The sequence below is a fragment of the Diadema antillarum genome, unplaced genomic scaffold, assembly GCF_040938485.1.
Source record: "Diadema antillarum isolate AM-2024a unplaced genomic scaffold, OU_Dant_1.0 scf00000062, whole genome shotgun sequence".
NCBI classification, from domain to species: domain Eukaryota; kingdom Metazoa; phylum Echinodermata; class Echinoidea; order Diadematoida; family Diadematidae; genus Diadema; species Diadema antillarum.
In genome coordinates this window covers 1,183,763-1,201,993 of record NW_027270951.1, presented here as the reverse complement: position 1 = coordinate 1,201,993, position 18,231 = coordinate 1,183,763, and the positions used below count along the sequence as shown (strand labels likewise).

At 37.5% G+C, this 18,231-nt stretch overlaps 1 protein-coding gene across 1 annotated transcript; it reads right to left on the bottom strand.

The window, feature by feature from the left end:
- Positions 1-11,842: 11,842 nt before the first annotated feature.
- LOC139716173 (patched domain-containing protein 3-like) lies at positions 11,843-17,420 on the bottom strand. The gene is made up of 3 exons (XM_071627734.1): positions 16,427-17,420; positions 14,142-15,791; positions 11,843-12,015 (listed from the first exon to the last, which is right to left on the bottom strand). The coding sequence occupies exons 1-3, from the start codon at positions 17,418-17,420 to the stop codon at positions 11,843-11,845; spliced, it is 2,817 nt and encodes a 938-aa protein (XP_071483835.1).
- Between the last annotated feature and the right edge of the window lie 811 nt (positions 17,421-18,231).

The window sequence follows — 18,231 nt, the reverse complement described above, 5'->3', positions numbered from 1 at the left end:
TTATATATATTCCATCCCAGTAGCTGGATTTTTTGTTTTTTGTTTTGCATTTGGCACAAGCTGACATTTCGTTGAAGTCAATTAGGCACAGAACATAGATTAAGTCAATTTCTCATGAAATGAGACCCTCCTCCACCTCCGCCCCCAATCCCAATAAAAATGGTTAGGTCATGCCTTTTCCTTTCTTACAGTCCTGTAGGGTGTTTCAACAAACTTTTCATTGATTTCAGTTTCACTTCACTGGTTTCAGTGTCGCTATCTCACTTTTCTGATTGGTATGTTTCAGTCACGAGGACTTGCTAAGTGAAACTGAAAACACTAGTGGCACTGATCTCACTGAAATCAATGTTGGTGAAACGGGTCTTGCATGAACTTCTGTACGATACCAGAGCAAGCTCATTATACTCGATGGACTACTGCAACAAATACTGTACTTCTGAAAGAAATGAAGTACTGTTAACAGACTCTGGATACACATTTTGTCATAGATCACATTAGTCCAGTCAAAATAGGGTTTCACCAAACACTAATTGCAACAGTAGGAATTCCACTGCAGTGCTACTTATCATGGGCTCCTAAACACCATACTATAAAAGTACCAAGAAATCCAATGGGGCAAAGTGGCTAGATATGCAAATTAGCTCCCATTATGGTAATAATACAGTGTTTCCATGAAAACTAGGCTTCTATAGTTTTCAGATTGGAACACCGAAAGTGTTGAAACCTATGTTTACAATGTCACTAGTGCGATGCAAACATTTCACCATGTACATAGTCTGGGTCTCATTTGCATAATATGCAAAGGGTTCCGAGCCAACGGAACATTCTAATGCATCAAAGTGCCCGATATGAGCATATCAAGAGTGTTCAAATATGATATTCCAGTTTTTCTTCCCCCCCCAAAAAAAAAAAAAACTTTACAACATTAATAAACTAGCATGAATTATTATTATAAGATTAGAGTTTGTTATCAGACAGATAATGATAGCTTATCCTTTAATATCACGTAGAATCAAAGTACGAAATTAAACGAGTGTCAACATCTATGATTTATGTACGGTAATTTTGTAATGAATGAACTCTATTTGGAGGGTGGTTTGTTCGAATCCTGATGATTCAGCTCTTGCATGCTTAAGGGTTTTGAGATATTGAAGATGGCACAGTCAAAGGAAACCCTGTTGGTAGTGCCCAAAGTTACCCAAGTCAATCATATTATTATCCCCACGACCATTAATTTACAAAACATGCATCAACCAACACGATTTCCGTTGTTCTAAGCGTACAAGATCTTATTCTAAAGTCATTTCGCCGTCTAGCAAAGATTTTTTTTTTTATTTCCATGAAATACAATTGCAATTGACAGCGAAGACATTTTTCTACAATGTGTATATCTTTAAAAAGTGGTGCACAGTCAAAGCGGCTCGCATGCAGGGAGGTATCCGAATTTATCCCTATACCCTCATGGCCCGGTACAAAACATTATATTTATACACACGTGAATACAGCTGTTTGAAGCGGGAAAAAAAAAACTCTGTGCATAACGTCCTATTCATTTCATTTCCATTAAAATTCAGTGGAAGTTCTAGAAGAATTGTTGTTCTACAATATCTATAAGGTGAAAATGGTTCACATACGAAGACAACCTCGTGGAGGGTGCCCACAATTACCCCACCCAAAGACAGTCTAAGACATGCAATAATCATGTACCAGCGCAGATACGTGAATATGTTCTATGGGTACATGCATTTAAACAGTCCTTCTGATCCTGTAGCAAAGAAACTTTTATTTAATGAAATTCAATGAAGTCAACAGACGATATATTGCTTTGCAATTTTTACTTACACTGACATAGTTAAAGTTGTTATCATTCGAAGGGAGCCTACTATATGGGAAGTGCACACATTAATTGCCTCTATACGTCATGACCTTTGTAACGCAAATATCAATTATTATCAATTATAGTATATACAGTCGTTCCAAAAGTGCATGTCTCAAAAAAAAAAAAAGGTCGTTCCTTGAGTTTTAGAACTATCACTTGAGTTTTGTGATTATGTATAATTATCGTATGGTGCTGTAATCATTGTACATTCTTCTCATTAGACATAATTTTACGCACCTCATTTTCTGTTACAAAGAAAGTGATGTCTATCTGTTCTAGTCGAAAAATGAAATAAAAATTGAATTGAATTCTGTTGAATTGGATTCCTGCCATATCAATACACTTTTTTTTTCTATAAAAATTGCCGGGGTAGAGATAAAGTAACAACACTGATCCACAATATCTATGCAGTCCAAAGGTTTCACTTGCAGAGACCACCTTGTGATGGGAGGTGCTCAAAATAATCCTAAAGGCAATGAAAAACATGCAGTATACAACCGCGAAAAATGTTCCATGGTTACATGCCTTTGAACAGCTCTTCCGCCTGTGTAGCACATACGCTTTTATTTTCGTAAAATGCAATTAAAGTGATATAGGAGACGTTGCTTTACAATATCTATTTTGTCAAACCCTTGGGAAGTGCCCAGATCACCCCTGCCCTCACCGTCGTGGTCCCAAAACAGATTAACAAAACATACATTATATGCCAAAGCAAACTCACTTGTACATGCATGTAAAGTCGTTTTGCCGAGTGGTAAATAAAGACACTTTACTTTTCATGATTTTTAAATGGTATAGAGACACTGCTTTACAATCACCGTATAGTCAAAGGGGTGCACATTCAAAGGCAACCGAGTGGGATTCGTTCAAAACCATCCAACCCCCAGGGCAATATAGGAAGCATGCACTAGCATATAGCACAAATATGTTTCAATTTACCATGCCTTCACATTGTCATTACGGTTGTACAGCAATTGCCCTTTTGTTTGTACGAAATACAATATAATTACAAAAAGAAAAAATGCTCTACATTAACTATATTGTCAAAAGGGTCAACATTCAAAAGCAATCCCCTGGGAAGTGTCCAAAATTACACCGCCGCTCAAGCCCCGTAATTACATCACACAGATACTATGGACGCAAATACCGACGTTCTTTTGTGCATGGTTTTAGAAGTAGTTCCAGCAATACAGCTACACACTTTTATATCAATGAATGTCGTGGAAATGATAGGAGAAGCATTGCTTCAAAATATCTATTTAGTGAGAGGATGTACAGTAAATGCCAATCCTGTGGGATGTGCCCCAAATCCCCTCCCCCCCCCCCCCCGGATTCGACACCTTCAGTGCAGAGGCATGAAAATAAACCTCATGAAATATTGCAAATTTAGATAAAATTTGGGTGCTTCTGTTTACTTTTAGTTTTCGCCATCAGTTAATTACATAGTACTAGACTCTAACATTACAGATCTATTGTAATGAATACAAAATTATGTAGAGTCTACAGAACTAAGGTCTACACCAAAACTAGTATTATGTTACAGACAGTATCATTCCATCAAACTAATCTTGCAGTCTGTTACTTTCACACTCAGCAAAGTAACTATACAAATAACAATCTATTCATAGATGTTCTCTTTAAATATTAGTAAATTCAACTCAATTCAACACAGCACATCAACAAGTTCTGATTTCTTGTCATACCTAAATCCTAACACATTTTTAAACATGTGAGACCGAAGTTCACTGAACATAAACTTATAGTGGAAAAGCTTCAATAAATAAAGTTTTTTTTTGTACTTTGCTTTCAGGCAAAAATAAATGTATGTTGCAGAATGGTTTTAAAAACAATAATATGACACAAAATGCAATCATATACATACCAGAGGTTTGATTTATGGCAGATTTCTTTGACTGATCCCGGTCTGATCCAAACAATAAATCTTCTCACCAAAACTTTTGTCCTATCACAAGCAAGCTTGCTTATTTCTCCACAATAGAGGGCGCGCATCATCATCCATCTGGAAATTCTTGACCAATTCTTGACAGGTGTCAATGTCAACTTTGGATGGCCGTAACTTTCTTGTTGTTTTGAGCAATATCTACGAAATTTTCACATGTTATTATATACATATTTGGTATAATTTTGAAGAATATTCAAACAAATTGAATTTGTTTTGGCATGATTTACAGATAGAAGAGTTTTATGGTAAAAATGCATTTTTGCTAAAAAATGTGAAAAATTTGAATTCTGGCCTCAAAATTGATATGAAGATTGGTATAACCCCCTACATAATTGGTATCATCATATAGATAATTTAATTTTCTTTAATTTGAGACCAAAGCCATGATAATTGAACAGTTTTATCAAAGGTTACATGTATTTTTATGAGATACTGACATTTTCACCATGCATTACCATGGAAACGGATTTTTGACCACTATGGGACACGCTTTGACCTGTCAACATTGCATTTTTTAAATCTACGCACAAAATTGGTCTAGATGAAGTAGATTTAAAAAAAAAAATGTATGTTTGGGGTGCATGGGAACCCCCCTTTCCGACTCAACTAAACTGAGTTAATCTTTAAATAAAGATACTAATGTTCTAGATATCGCTTGCGAGAAAGATCTATCTAATCAACTGTAAGGACATTCTATGGGTTTGGTTAACACACTTACCTTTGAAATGATGCGATTTGTAAGGCTTACTCAGGAAATTCGCAAGAGGATGTAATCGCTGCTTTGCTCCATCGCTCGTATTTATAGTCGGTGAAATAACCCTTGCTTCCCATGAGGAAAGCCAATCAAACCCGTTTCCTCTCTCTTATCAACAGGAGGAGGTTCATATTTCAGCAATAAACCAGCGCAATCATAAACAAAGTTATGGTATTTTGACAGCAACCTGTCAAACTAATTTCGTGCCGTTACGTAATCATCGCTCAAGTGACTCTCAACAAGGCGCTCATCTGGGCATTCTGCGACTCAATATTGAACAGAAGTAATAATCCATATGAGGAATAGTAGCCTATGAGGCAGAGGAATGTTTTCCCTTACTTTCTTCAGTTGATATATGCAAATGAAAACAACAAAATAAGACTGAGGTCCATGTGTGGGCTAGGAAAAGGCGTCAAAATTTACGGGACACCGCAATAATAAAGGCATACTCTTCCGAACCACGATGGGTTTGTCATGGACACCACTGACCTTCTGAAGTTTACATCAAAGTAACTTGGCAAGTGTGAGATTTATAATTACAACATGCGACGTGTTTCAGGCAGCCCGTATAAAGGGGATGTGCCGGTTCAAGTTCGATGTTTAAGGTAGGATGAATAATTTAAATCATTCATCAACCACGAGGAAGGTTGTGGAGTTATTACAGTGTACGTCCTTGCCCAAGGGAACGCCTATCAATTCAAGACTGCACATGCTCACGTCTGTGGATGCCTGTCCGTCTCTGGCTTAATGGAAAGTGTGTGTGTGTGTGTGTGTGTGTGTGTGTGTGTGTGTGTGTGTGTGTATGTGCTTGGACGAGTAAGAGGACAGTGGTACATTGTGGGAGTTCCATTTTGTGTTTCGCTTTATTTAGTCAGGCACTGTGGGGTAAAAATGACATTGAGGGAGTATTACTTGTCCATGGGGAAAAATAACGGGGTACTCCCACAAGAACCTTTTGTCGGAACGTAAGTTTGTTTGTGTGTTCCTGTGTTGAGTTGTGGGGTATGGGTCGGTGTGGGTGCGCGTATGTCAATTGATATTACGTTCTTTAGAAGTAAGTTTTCACCAGCCATACGTCGCCAGGTAAATCCTTTGGAGAACAAAAAGGAATATGAATATTAATTATGTTGGTACTGTAATTGCTAAAAAAATATTTTACATACCAAATAAAATGTGACGGCGAGTTCACTGAGAAAACCAAAGGTTTGAGTTTAACGTAATTCTCTTATTAGAGCTGAATACATACATAAATGAAAACGACAATTCAAAATGTTTTAAGGGGAATTCTTAATCATGTTGCATAGTATGTAAACATTAAGACATAATCAGAGAGGGAGAACTGTTAGAATTAGGGAAATTATTAGAACCAAGTAAAAAATTATCTCAAATTTAGAGAGCTAAATAAATTGTGAAAATCTAAGTAACATGTTAAGCAGCTCTCCATTTCATTTGTACACACACACACACACACACACACACATACACACAAAATGCAAATCTTAATTTTTCTCAAGCACCTTTACATCTTTCCTTGGTATAATGATGAGAGTAATATTTTGTGTTTTTTTACATGCTCTCCTCATCGGATAAGTTCTCTTTGTGCCAAAGTCTCTGAGAAAATAAAAATGAGTGAAATTGTGTGTACTAAACAACACCTTCGTCACACATAGTTTCCAATTTGCCTTTAATACTTTTTAACTTAATCAGTTCATACATTTTTCTCTTTTTAGGTAAGTCTTAGCTCTTTTTTTTCTCTCAAAATTTATGCGGATCAACTTTGGTGATGTTTCTGTTTTATTCATAAAGCAACATATTGTCAGGATGGACTTTCTTTCTGATACGGTATATTTGATAAAAGTAGCAGACCAACTAGATAAATAGATTGAAATAATTAGTATGCTACTACATTAAATAAGCAAGGCAGACAGACAGAACCAAGCTAAATAATATGGACATACTTTATGTATTTATTACAATCTAGAAGCACTAATGAGATGTCTTTTATATCTAGACTTAAAGCACATGCATTCTTAGAAATTTACTATAAAATATTCCAAAACATAAAGACATTACATAGAATAGAATATACCGTTTCATGCTAAGGCGACAAAATGGCTAAACAATGTTATCTTTACTTCCGAGTTTCAATAGCACAGTAATAAAGTAAGGATCTTAACAGAGAGAGAAACGGTTATTGTACATGTTATAGGAAGAGTTGCATTAGCTTATTTATATGCAATTACAGGTTTTTTATTTTGATTATATATTGTATTTTGAATGGAACGTTTCAGGAATAGAAAAAAAAAATATGAAGGTAAAAGAGCAGTGGAAAGATAGTCATTTTGCAACATTTGTTTTTAACCTTTCTTGTGAATCTGGATTACTTGGGTCAAAATTGGCTATTGGTGTATCTTGTATCGACATCCGAGTGTGTACCTTTCGTTCGGCGAGTTAGTACTCGGGCCTGCATCGTCAATTCTATCTGGGACAGCAACAGTGCCCGCGATAATCGTCGTGGTTTCGTAGACGACGGACTGACCGGATGAGTTCATCGTCACGGAGTTACACATCAGTATTATTACAAACCATCGAATTGTCCGTCGCAGGTGAGCTTGCAACTCGGCCTGCGGCAGCGGTGCGACCATCTTCCGCAGAGGGCGTGCTAGCGAATTCGATCACACTCATCTGCACCAGCTGGAGTCGACATTTTCCGTCGAGTGGGAAACTCTGTACAGAGACCGCGGTTATAGATTGCTTACTTTTGTCTTCTCTCTTCTCTAAGGTAATTATACGAGGAACAGTTAGTGTTAAGTTTCTTTTTCTGTTTGCATTATTCACATTTTACTGTAATATTTCAACTTTCAAGGTTTCAACATCATAACTACTAATTAATATTACAAACATGACCTGTTCATTGTTGACCTCTACTTACTTGAAGATAACATTGTTAAAATGAACCACCCCCCCCCCGCCACACACACACACACACACACACACACACACACACACATACACATTTTGATTGTTGTCCTTACATTTCATGAGTTGAGAAATGAATCAAAAAATAAATTTTGTTTTTCTTTTCTTTTCTTTTTTTTTTGGCATTAAAGGAGCTTTAAAGGGTGTGTACAGTTCTGGTCGAGGTGAAGATTTAGCTTTTAACGTTTTGTGAGATATTCAGAAACCACTCTATGAGATGTCAAAGAGCATGCGGTTCTAAGGGGTGTCAAAAGTTTATTCGATGAAAATCGGTTTTGAAATGGCTGAGATATCCAAAAACAAGGGGAAACAAAGAGATACTAATAAAATTGGGGCATGTCGCCTTTTATTATTAGCACTTTTTTGGATATCTCAGCCATTTGAAAACCAATTTTCATCAAATAAACATTGAATCCTTCTTAAAATTACATGCTCTTTCATATTTCATAAGAGGCTTTTCATCATCTCACTTAGGAATGTGCAAAACATGAATCCCTACCTCAACCAGGACTGTACATTCCCTTTTAAGATGCAAGCACAAAGGCACGTGTGTAGAGACAGTGATGCTGTCTTAAGTGTTTGCGGTTGGAGGAATTAGTATTTCGATATCAAAATAAATAAAGAATGAAATGAAAGTAAAGTCTTTCTGCTCTATTACACACCTCATGCACACTATTCTTAAAGGTACCCTTCCACAGGGTGTTTTATTTATACACATATTCAGAAAGTGGCATTTAAAAATATTTTTTTAGATACAAAACAGAATAATAATTCGGTTATCGACAAACAGTGGCCTTCTGCACTTGTACATATAATAACAAAATTTCTGTAACTTTTTTACAGCATATGATTCATATCATTCTTTTATTTTATTGGCAGAAACAACCCTGAAAACATATTGAATATAATGTATTTTTTTTTAAATATGCAAAAACACTTAATAAATAAAGCCATTTTTTTCACAAAGTTCTTTTCTCTACTATTCATTTGACTTATACATTTTTCCATCTCAAAATTACATTTTATCTCAGATATAGATGTTCGAATGACGGCACGACTTTTTTTTTATTTCGCTGAAAAAATGTTCTTCTTATAACATTCATCATACAGTTTAATGCACTGTTGTTGAGACCATAGAATCCGAATAACTTATGTTGGTTTGTAAATAAATACAATCTGTTTATCTATCTTTAAGAGTAACCATCGCTCAAACTTATTCCATATATTATTTGAATAAGGACATGAACAGAATATATGCATTATGGTTTCCTCACTGTCATTACAAAACGTACATTTTTTATCTGTTACAAAACCAAATTCTAAAAGAGCGTGAAGAATCTCAAATTTGAGAATCTCAAATTGAAACCACCTCATATCAATATCAATATTTGATTGAAAAGGGATTAAACAATATATAGACCATGTTTCATCATCAAGATCCAACATACTACTCCACTTGACAAAACTGTTACAATGTTTTGACGTGTGTCTTAACAGCGTTTGATAAATATCAGAACAACCTGTCTTATGTTTCAATATGACATTTAAACCATGAGGAATAAAAGGTTCTGTCATCTTCGACATGCATTTTTTGTGTGCAAATGATTGGATAGAAGTACACAATTCACCGTGCTGACGAAAGTTGGTTTGTATACCAAACTTCGTCTGAAATTCAAAACATGAAAGAAATTTTCCATCATTATCTAACAAATCATTTATAAAACGTACACCTTTTTCAAGACTTAAGATATACAATGTTGTTATTCATTTTAATCACAGGATTATTCCAAAGAGGCTGGCTTGCCAAATTGTCATCTGTATTGATTTGTAAAGATTCTGAAAAAGCCTGAAGTACCTCTTTCCAAAAATCATTAAGCATTACATTGGCAAGTCTTTTGTAGTATAATGACCCCATAAATAAATGAAACGATACTGGTTGGGGCAAGAAAGAACAGAACATGTGGAACATGTAATTTTCAGTCTGCGGATCAAAAATAAACCTTCTGATCCAGGATAATTTAAGAGATTTGATTTCTATTTATTTTATCGGGTTTATTTTCCCATATAAACGAATAAAAACAACGATTTATATTAAAGGTTGGTTCAGGAAGTGACAACTGCAAATAATTTAATTTTGACATCAATAAACAATAAGTGATCGTTTAGACCACGAGTTCATTATATTTGTAATATCTTTCATTTTTTCACAATAATTTTGTTCAACCATTTCATGTAATTTAACTGAAAATTCTATTCCCAATACATACGTCGCAATACATACGTTGGTACTAATTTTGAATAGAATGAAACTTGTGTAGCCGTGTAGAGCACGTGGTTCAAATAGGAGATTGCTACATAATCATCCGGAGTTACAGGAAATGATATTAAAGATTAAAGGGTGTGTACAGTTCTGGTCGAGGTGAGGATTTAGCTTTTAAGGTTTTGCGAGATATTCAGAAACCACTCTATGTGATGTCAACGAGCATGCAATTCTGAGGGGTAACAGAAGTTTATTTGATAATAATCGGCATTGAAATGGCTGAGATATCCAAAAACAAGGTGAAACAAAGAGATCCTAATAAAAGGCGTGACCTGTAGTCTTTTATTATTACTTTTTGGATATCTCAGCCATTTGACAACCAATTTTCATCAAATAAACGTTGAATCCGTCTTAAAATTACATGCTCTTTCATATTTCATAAGAGGTTTCTCATTATCTCACTTATTAATGTAAAAAACAAAAAACAAAACATGAATCCCCACCTCATCGAGTACTGTACAGCCCCTTTAAGTTTGATCTATTTGGTTTATTCACAAAATACAAAGACGTACATTACACACAAATATTTACAGAATAGTCTATACACATACCTTACACACAACCTATGAATAGTCTGTACATGGAATATGTCATTTCTGTGTATCGTCACTAGTTATTCAAAGCTTCTGCTGGGACGGCCAGTAGAAAATATTATAACTTATGCATCTACACTATATACATACATACTGTATACAACAAGAAAAAAATATTATGCTAGGGTTCAGTATATTTAAGAGATCAGGATGTTATAGAATTAGAGAAACATGCTCTTTGGTATATGTAACCACTCTACATATGATAATGGTTTTTTATTTTTTAATGTAAAAACATAGTACTATTCATGGTTATTGCTTGATTACACAGAGATAAATATCATATTGGTGGGATGCATTTTCAAGCTTAAGTCCATTATTAAGTCTAGCAAAATCCTGAGGTTTTCCAACCTACAGGACCAGGGCCCTGTTTTATGAAGAGGTATAACATGGCAGCCTGTGTGGTAAGGACATTATAATCGATTATATCTTTTGATAAAAACGGGGCCCAATACTATGTAGATTGTATAAAATCTGTGTAATGAAATGTAATTATGATAACGTTGACTTGTAACAACCTCGAATGTGGTCTGTGTAGACCTACATCAGCATAAGGATAAGTACATGCGCGTAAAAATACTGTGAATGATCCAGATAGGGCATATACATTGTATTCAACAAAAGCTTTTCAACAGATGGTAATAGCGCTGTATGTATACACAAGTGCAGCAGCAGCTGCACCAAAGCTACATACAGTGGAATTAATACCCTACATAATCATACAGTGATGACAGCGATCTTATAATTGTCCCATTCTACAGATACCTTAATTTCTGTAGAAATGCAAGTAATGCAGTTGAGAATTATACAGCGACATTTTGGATCCGCAAAAATTAGTTTTGTTCTAGTCGCCGCACGATCTCATTCTATTCCATATGTGACCTGCTCCACACACATACAAAAAGAAAAGTCGCTAGCCATAGATTTTAGTTACTGACAGATTCTGAAAGAACAGACTTTCAGCCGAAAAATGAAGTATTAGTCAATTCAAATGGACTGTCATTGAAAGGAAAACACATAATCGTGAAAACTGAAAATTGTTTACTAAGACAAGAGGCTCTAAAGTAGGTTTAATAAGTATTCATCGTGATTCATGGGTTAAATCTTACAAAGCCGTGCTATCTGCGCAATAGATGAGACAAAAAAAAAACCAACATAAACAGTGAAGGAATTACTAGATTAAACTGAAATCAATCATGCTCTATTAACACGTTCTATCCATGACAAACCGCAACTTTCAAAGATGTAGAGTCAGCCTTTCAAAAGATATTTGAGTTAAAAATGAAGAACGTGTAAAGGGTTCTTTAGAAAGATCATACAAACCACCCGACATACTGATCACTGCATTCGTGATCTAATCCAAAGTGTTGTCCACATGGCCCAAAGATGCTCTAAATGAATGACTTAATTGCTTGGGAGGGGAGTTTGCTGGAACGAGATGATCTGGATCCGCTTGAGTCCTTTCTTGATGCGAGTCAAAGGCGGGGTTGTCGTGCACTTGCGGGGAACGGTAGTTGATGCATATATCTTCAGATATCAAAAAGGAATAAGACAGTCACAAAAGATGATTAATGCACTTACCATTTTATGGTTGTAAATGCATTTGTAGTAAATATCTATACGAGCATAATTATCATATTGGGAAAAACGTAAGTATCAACTGAAAAGCATAGGAATCAAATCTTTTGTCCTTCCACAGGGCCGTCAATCATAATTGCACTTTAATAAACCAAAAATAAGATGAGAAAACAAACAGAAGACAAAGAGCAAAAGCAAAACAAAACGGAGAACAATAAAGGAGATTAATATATACAGTACGTGAATACACACAGGCACACACAGACACACACACACAGACACACACACACAGACACTTAACCCTATTCCCACGGGGGGGGGGGGGCATTTTGCCACCCCCCGACATTTCGCGTGATTATTCCGCAACGCGTGATGCTCTCGCCGCGACATTTTATGACTTTGTTCTTTCAAGTATCGCGTAACTCTTTAGACCACTTTGTTGCTCCCGGGCATACCGTATTGAAGCCACGTCCCTTTGGAAAAAAAAAAAAAAATCGTCGACCCAGAAATTGCTAAAAAACATGATTTTGTGTACAAATGTGACCCGCTATAACAAAAGGATCCGAAAGTCGGGGTAGGACAAGTTTCTGAAAATGGCAGGACATTATTCCCTACTCTTCTACTTTAATTTCATATATAGCACAACTCATAAAAGTACTCGTTTGCGGAGATATCGATGATTTTATTAGCGCATGTCAAGTTGTTGTGGAAATCAAAGTTTCGAGAAAGACGCCTTTAACATTTTCCTTTAGATGCTATCATGATCAAGGGGAGGCGAGACAGTTTTCACCGCCTTACAATAGAAGGCATACTCCTAGTGACCTCCACGATGTTCATTCGAGCTTAGCGCCAGCGGTCTACGCACAACCAATCAGTAATCATGATGCCACGTACTGACCAATAAGATCACTCCCTCGTTGCTAGTGGCGGAGTCTAGCTGCGGCGCTAAATCCAAATCTTCGGACACGTACGTTTCTGTCACGTTGAAAGTCGGGAAATCATGGCCCAGCAAAACGCTGATTTTTTGCCTTCCCTTTTATAATCATTTAGCTTCAAAATTTCGGCAGATGATAGACAAAACATTAAACTACAAAATTACGTCAAAACCAGAAATCCGATTGTTTTGACCAATTTTGATGATCTGACTTCAAACTCGATTTTCTCGGCTCAGCCGTCAGCGACTTTAGGATCCTTTTGTTGCAGTGGGTCACAAATCCAGTGTAAATTGTGTTTTTGCAATGAATTCATATGAAAATAAATATTTCTACTTTCAATGGCTGATAATATGACTTATTTCGGCCTGATTACGTTTTAAACAGTTTCTGAAACAAATTTTGTTGAAAAAAAACCCGAAAAAGTAAAAAAACAAACAAACAAAGAAATCAACAAGCAATAAAATACATATGAAATAATTATGAAGCCGAATTTTTGCTTCAATATTATTGTTGAGGATATTGAAAAGAAAATGTTCACCCAAAATTAGAAGTCTTGAAGCTTTATTTTTTTATTTATAGACAAAAAGAATATTTATGCATGAATTAACATAAATTAATTCATATAAAATACATGAATTAAAATGTGAAAAATCTAACTATACAGTGTTGTTGATTACATTACCCTCTATCCTAAAGCAAATTTTCGCGAGGATTGCGCGATCCATGACCGAGATCTGAACGTGGTTTCAAGTCCCTCAAAAAACCCGTTGGGATTATTGTTTAACAAACACACGTAGTTGTTTACTCTAATGTACACATTATATGGACAGCCTATAACATTGAAATTAGGGGTAATATAATTTCTTTGTTTATTTGATGGAAGTTAAAATAAATTTGATTCTTGAATCTTGAATCTTGAAACTATTTCAAAGTAGACTGTAAATAGCGTAGTAGGTCTATTTCATTTTTATAATGATTACGCTTCATCTAAGTAAGGGGAGATTTACTGCTATGCAAAAATGATGCGTATTTCGTGTGTATGGTTGATATATTATCATACGTAACATAGAAGAAATGTAGGAATTTTGTTATTTTACTTAGTTATATCCTTAAGAATTTGTTCTCTTTATGACAACTAACCGTGCAGAGCTATTTCCCCTTTGTTGTTATCTTGTTGACCGTCGTCTTCATTGGACCAACAGAAGCAGCAGCCAAATGACGACAGGAGGACTGGCAGAAAGACAAGGCTGTGGAGAATCCCAAAGAGCATCACCAGAAGCATCACCTTGAAGAAGGCTACAAATATGTAGCTGGTTGACCAGTTTAGGGCAATTATGGCGATGATTGTAGAAATGGCTCCTTGCAGGATGGGCATACCGAGAGAGTAGAGCGCCATCACGGCGTGCTGAGAGGCAATGGAGAGCCTTTCTTTGTGTTTGCCGTCGTACTCTTCTGGAGCAGACAGAAAGGAGTACGTGATGTGAGCGGAGAAATCGACGCTGAATCCTATGCAGAGGATGAGGTTGATCATGGAGATACTATCCAGACGTACGTCCCATAGGGACATGTAGCCAACGATGCCCACCTCAATGGACGCGATGCACAGGGCTACCACCACGGAGCAGATTAAATTGGGGATGAGGAAGAAAGCGACGACAAACATGGCGGCGACTGCGATAGAGAGATTTTGGATTGTGACAGGTCGGATCCTGGCATACTGCTCGTAGACGATGAAGAAGGGTGAGAATGTGGTCAAAGTTAAGTTGGCTTCGCTCGCCTTGCCTCGAACTTCACTCATCATCTGCACTTGCTGGTTTGTGGTGACCAAGCTATCTCCCGTGAGTATGAATCGGGATGACTCTATCACAGTGTCGGAACCTTCCTCGAAAATAATGTCTTGCCTGTATCTTGAGAAAGAGGGGTTGACGAGGAATTGGTTAACAAGTAGGCGATAGAACTCATCTGGGTCTGATCTTAAACTTGACGAAACATTTATGACATCAAGGAATTTAAGGAAGTCCCGAAGCCAAAATTCTGTAAACTCACATGAATGAATGTATTCGCTGCTTTCGAAATCTTTGACGAGAGTTTCTAAATCATCTTGAACTGTGACGTCACTGTAATTGAGGCTTTCTTGAACGACAACAGAAACAAAGGGCCCATACGTCGAAAAATCATCGGACTGACGTTCGAAGAAATCGTAAGCTGGTGACCCGGAACGGGCCAGTAGCTTCAACTCTAGGCCCTCGGAGACGTTAAAGCATCCATAGATTGCGCCGCCCAGATAGGTGCAGAAAGCAAGCAAGGTGAGGATCTTTACTGCGGGCTTCATCAGGAAAGGTCCGTAGTATTCTTTGAAGAACGTCATGAGACCGGTTTCACAAGTTTTCACCTCGTTTCTACTGCGGTCTTCCGCCGACAGTCCGCCTGCGCAAAAGAGCTTATATGCCGCTGAGGACTCTTCATCGCGCGGTTTCACTTTCATCAAAGTCCAAACGTGACGATTCGCCGCCTCCCTGCGACCGGTGACGGCCATCCAGGCTCCGAAGAAAGTGATCTGGAAAATGTAGTCGAAGATGACGGCGACGCCGGTATAGAGACAGAAGACGCGGACGGCTGGTAGAGGGTTGATCGACCCTATACCGAAGGCGAGAGCGTCGGTGATGCTGGTGATGGTGATGGAGACTGCCGCCTCGGAGAAGGCCTTCCCCATTCGCTCTTCTACACTTTCACATGGACTGGTCTTCCGCCAAGCAGCAATCATGATGAACATGTCATCAATCCCAATTCCTAGATAAATAAAAAAGTAGCATCATCTCGTAATTGTGTTCAATCAATCCTGCTCCTTACTATCCCACGTTATTGGTATTGCAAGAGGATGTCATCAATGATACTCTTGAATTGTGTATATCATTGCTTTCATGCTGAATGTCTTTTACACAAGGTAGTTCTTCCTTTTTTTTCCGACCACATGACTCTGACTGTCTTCATATTGGTGGCAAGGTTTCTTCGATGTACGTTTATTTCCCTTACCCTTTGACTAAAACAGTGGTTAAATGTAGGTGCTACTAATGTGCATGGGGAAGTACTGGACAGGACGCTGGTGTATTTGAAAAAGACATTCTGACCATAAACTAACTGTTGAAGCATTTTAAGGAACATTTCAAAGCTTATAGCATGAACCCAGCCCTAAGGCGTCTGAGGTGTATTCGGCAAAAATAACTCTGAACATGCAACCTAAGCACTCATTGATCTATCATTAGTTCGTAGAAATCTGCCTTAAACTAATACACATATCTAAGATTACTACATCTGGTACATTTCGGATATATTCTTCCCATATATAATTAAAAAGAGAGAAAACATAAAATCTTGATGTGGAAAATGGTATGGACTCATCGGTCACTGGATACTTCTACACTCACCAAGAATAAGAAATGGCATGGAGGACGTAACTATGTTGAAGTTGACCCCAGCGTAGGAAAGTAGTCCCAGAGAGGACGCCACGGCAAGAGACGCGGAGATTGTTCCCATGAAGCCAAGAAAAGGTTTGCTGAACACCCAATCAAACATCACACAAGACGTGATGGCGAAAGTGAAGAGTAACGTGTATGAGATGGAGAAGAGAGGAATGATGGACTTTGAGGAAAGGCTCACTTCACTGTCCAGGCTATGAGAGTGAATGAATGAGACAGATATTGCGTCGGACTCAAAGTTGTCTACAAAGCGCTCGAATTCAGTCTCCCACTCCATACCCTCCTCCTCAAGAAGAGGTGTGGTCTGCAGAATGTAATTCAGGGCGAAAAGTCCGGCTCTCAAGATTGTCGCGTTGTCTCTCAGCTCTACATCTCCAAAGGTAGTTCCAAGGAAGTAGCTCTCACCGTTCGACGCTTCGAAGAATGGGTAGGTCAAGTTCACGTGTTTCAGGTAACTCACGTTGCGGTCGAGGATCTCTAGTACTGGGTTATCCAGGCAGACACCCCGACTCATGGCGCAGAGAGACTCGTACGTGAGCGGTATACCATTGTTAGTGGAAACTGACACTGTCCGCAATTCGCTGTCGAAACGTAGTATCTCGGATAGCACGCCCTCCACCAGAACATCGCCTCCTGCTTTCGGCGCTATGATGATGTTTGCCGCGAGATCCTCCGTGCCGTTTCCCCGCGACGCCGTGTACTCATCGTAGTCGGTGGGAAAGTCATCGTATATGACTTCGGAGTCGTCATGGGCTTTGCTGCTGTCCGGTGTGAAGAGGAAGATGACATCGGCATCGACCTTCAGGAATATGATGCCGACAGACAAGGCTGCGGCAACGATGAGGGAGATGAGGATAATTGCATAAGGCCATCGAGAGACAAACTTTCCGTATCTTTCGAACAGCGAAGACAAGCCCCGATCGATACAGTCACATTTCACCATTGCTAGAACCTCCTTTGATCTGTATGGTGTATCGAAGCTTTTAATTTCTGTTAAATGAGTTTTCTTCGGTCAGATCAGTTTTCCATTAACCTTTTGTTTAAAAATGAATGTTTCTCCTTGTCACTTTCCTGTTTCAAGCTGAACCGGAGATCTGCACAATAAAGTTTTGAAACAAAATTTATGAGCAACTATACACACTAATTAGCACACACATACACTCACAGCATACCAACAGCAGTCACATATTTCAGTTATATCTACATGTATTATACATATATCAATCATGAATTTACTCTTTGATAGATAGATATACAGAGGTATGTATATTTACTACTGTAGGCGTTTTTTTTTTTCGTTAAAAAGTGCAAGTTAAGAGTATTTGACAGAACAAAAAAAAAAATGCATATAACCTAAATGTTCCTTGAAATAATCAAAGGCCTGAAATTTTAAGTACATTCATACATTCATTCATGAATGCATAACGCTGCCTGTAGCTTTCTTGTTGGTAGTTCTCATTATTGTATTGTTTTCTTTTCTTTCTATTTCTGGCTTCTTCATTACAAAAAGAAAAAAAGTCGTTGTTGTTGCTATTACCTGGCATAGTATTCAACCAGATGTATTATTTGCAATTAGAAAAATTACATCTCGAATAATCATCATATTTTTTTTTTCACGGATTTAAGCAGTCAGCAGTGAGCTTATGTTGTCCAGGCTTTTTGAATTTAAGTAGCCGAGAGAGATTTCACAGCTCTCTAGGGGAAAAACATGGATATCTAAGTTTCATAACTCTCTGGAAATGGGCAAATGTGAG

What these genes read in the sequence shown, in the direction of transcription:
- LOC139716173 (XM_071627734.1), bottom strand. Translation starts at nt 17,420, where the DNA reads ATGGTGAAATGTGACTGTATCGATCGGGGCTTGTCTTCGCTGTTCGAA. An exon ending in CATGCCATTTCTTATTCTTG is followed by an intron (nt 15,792 to 16,426) that starts GTGAGTGTAGAA and finishes TTATTTATCTAG; the next exon opens with GAATTGGGATTGATGACATG. An exon ending in AGGGGAAATAGCTCTGCACG is followed by an intron (nt 12,016 to 14,141) that starts GTTAGTTGTCAT and finishes TGATATCTGAAG; the next exon opens with ATATATGCATCAACTACCGT.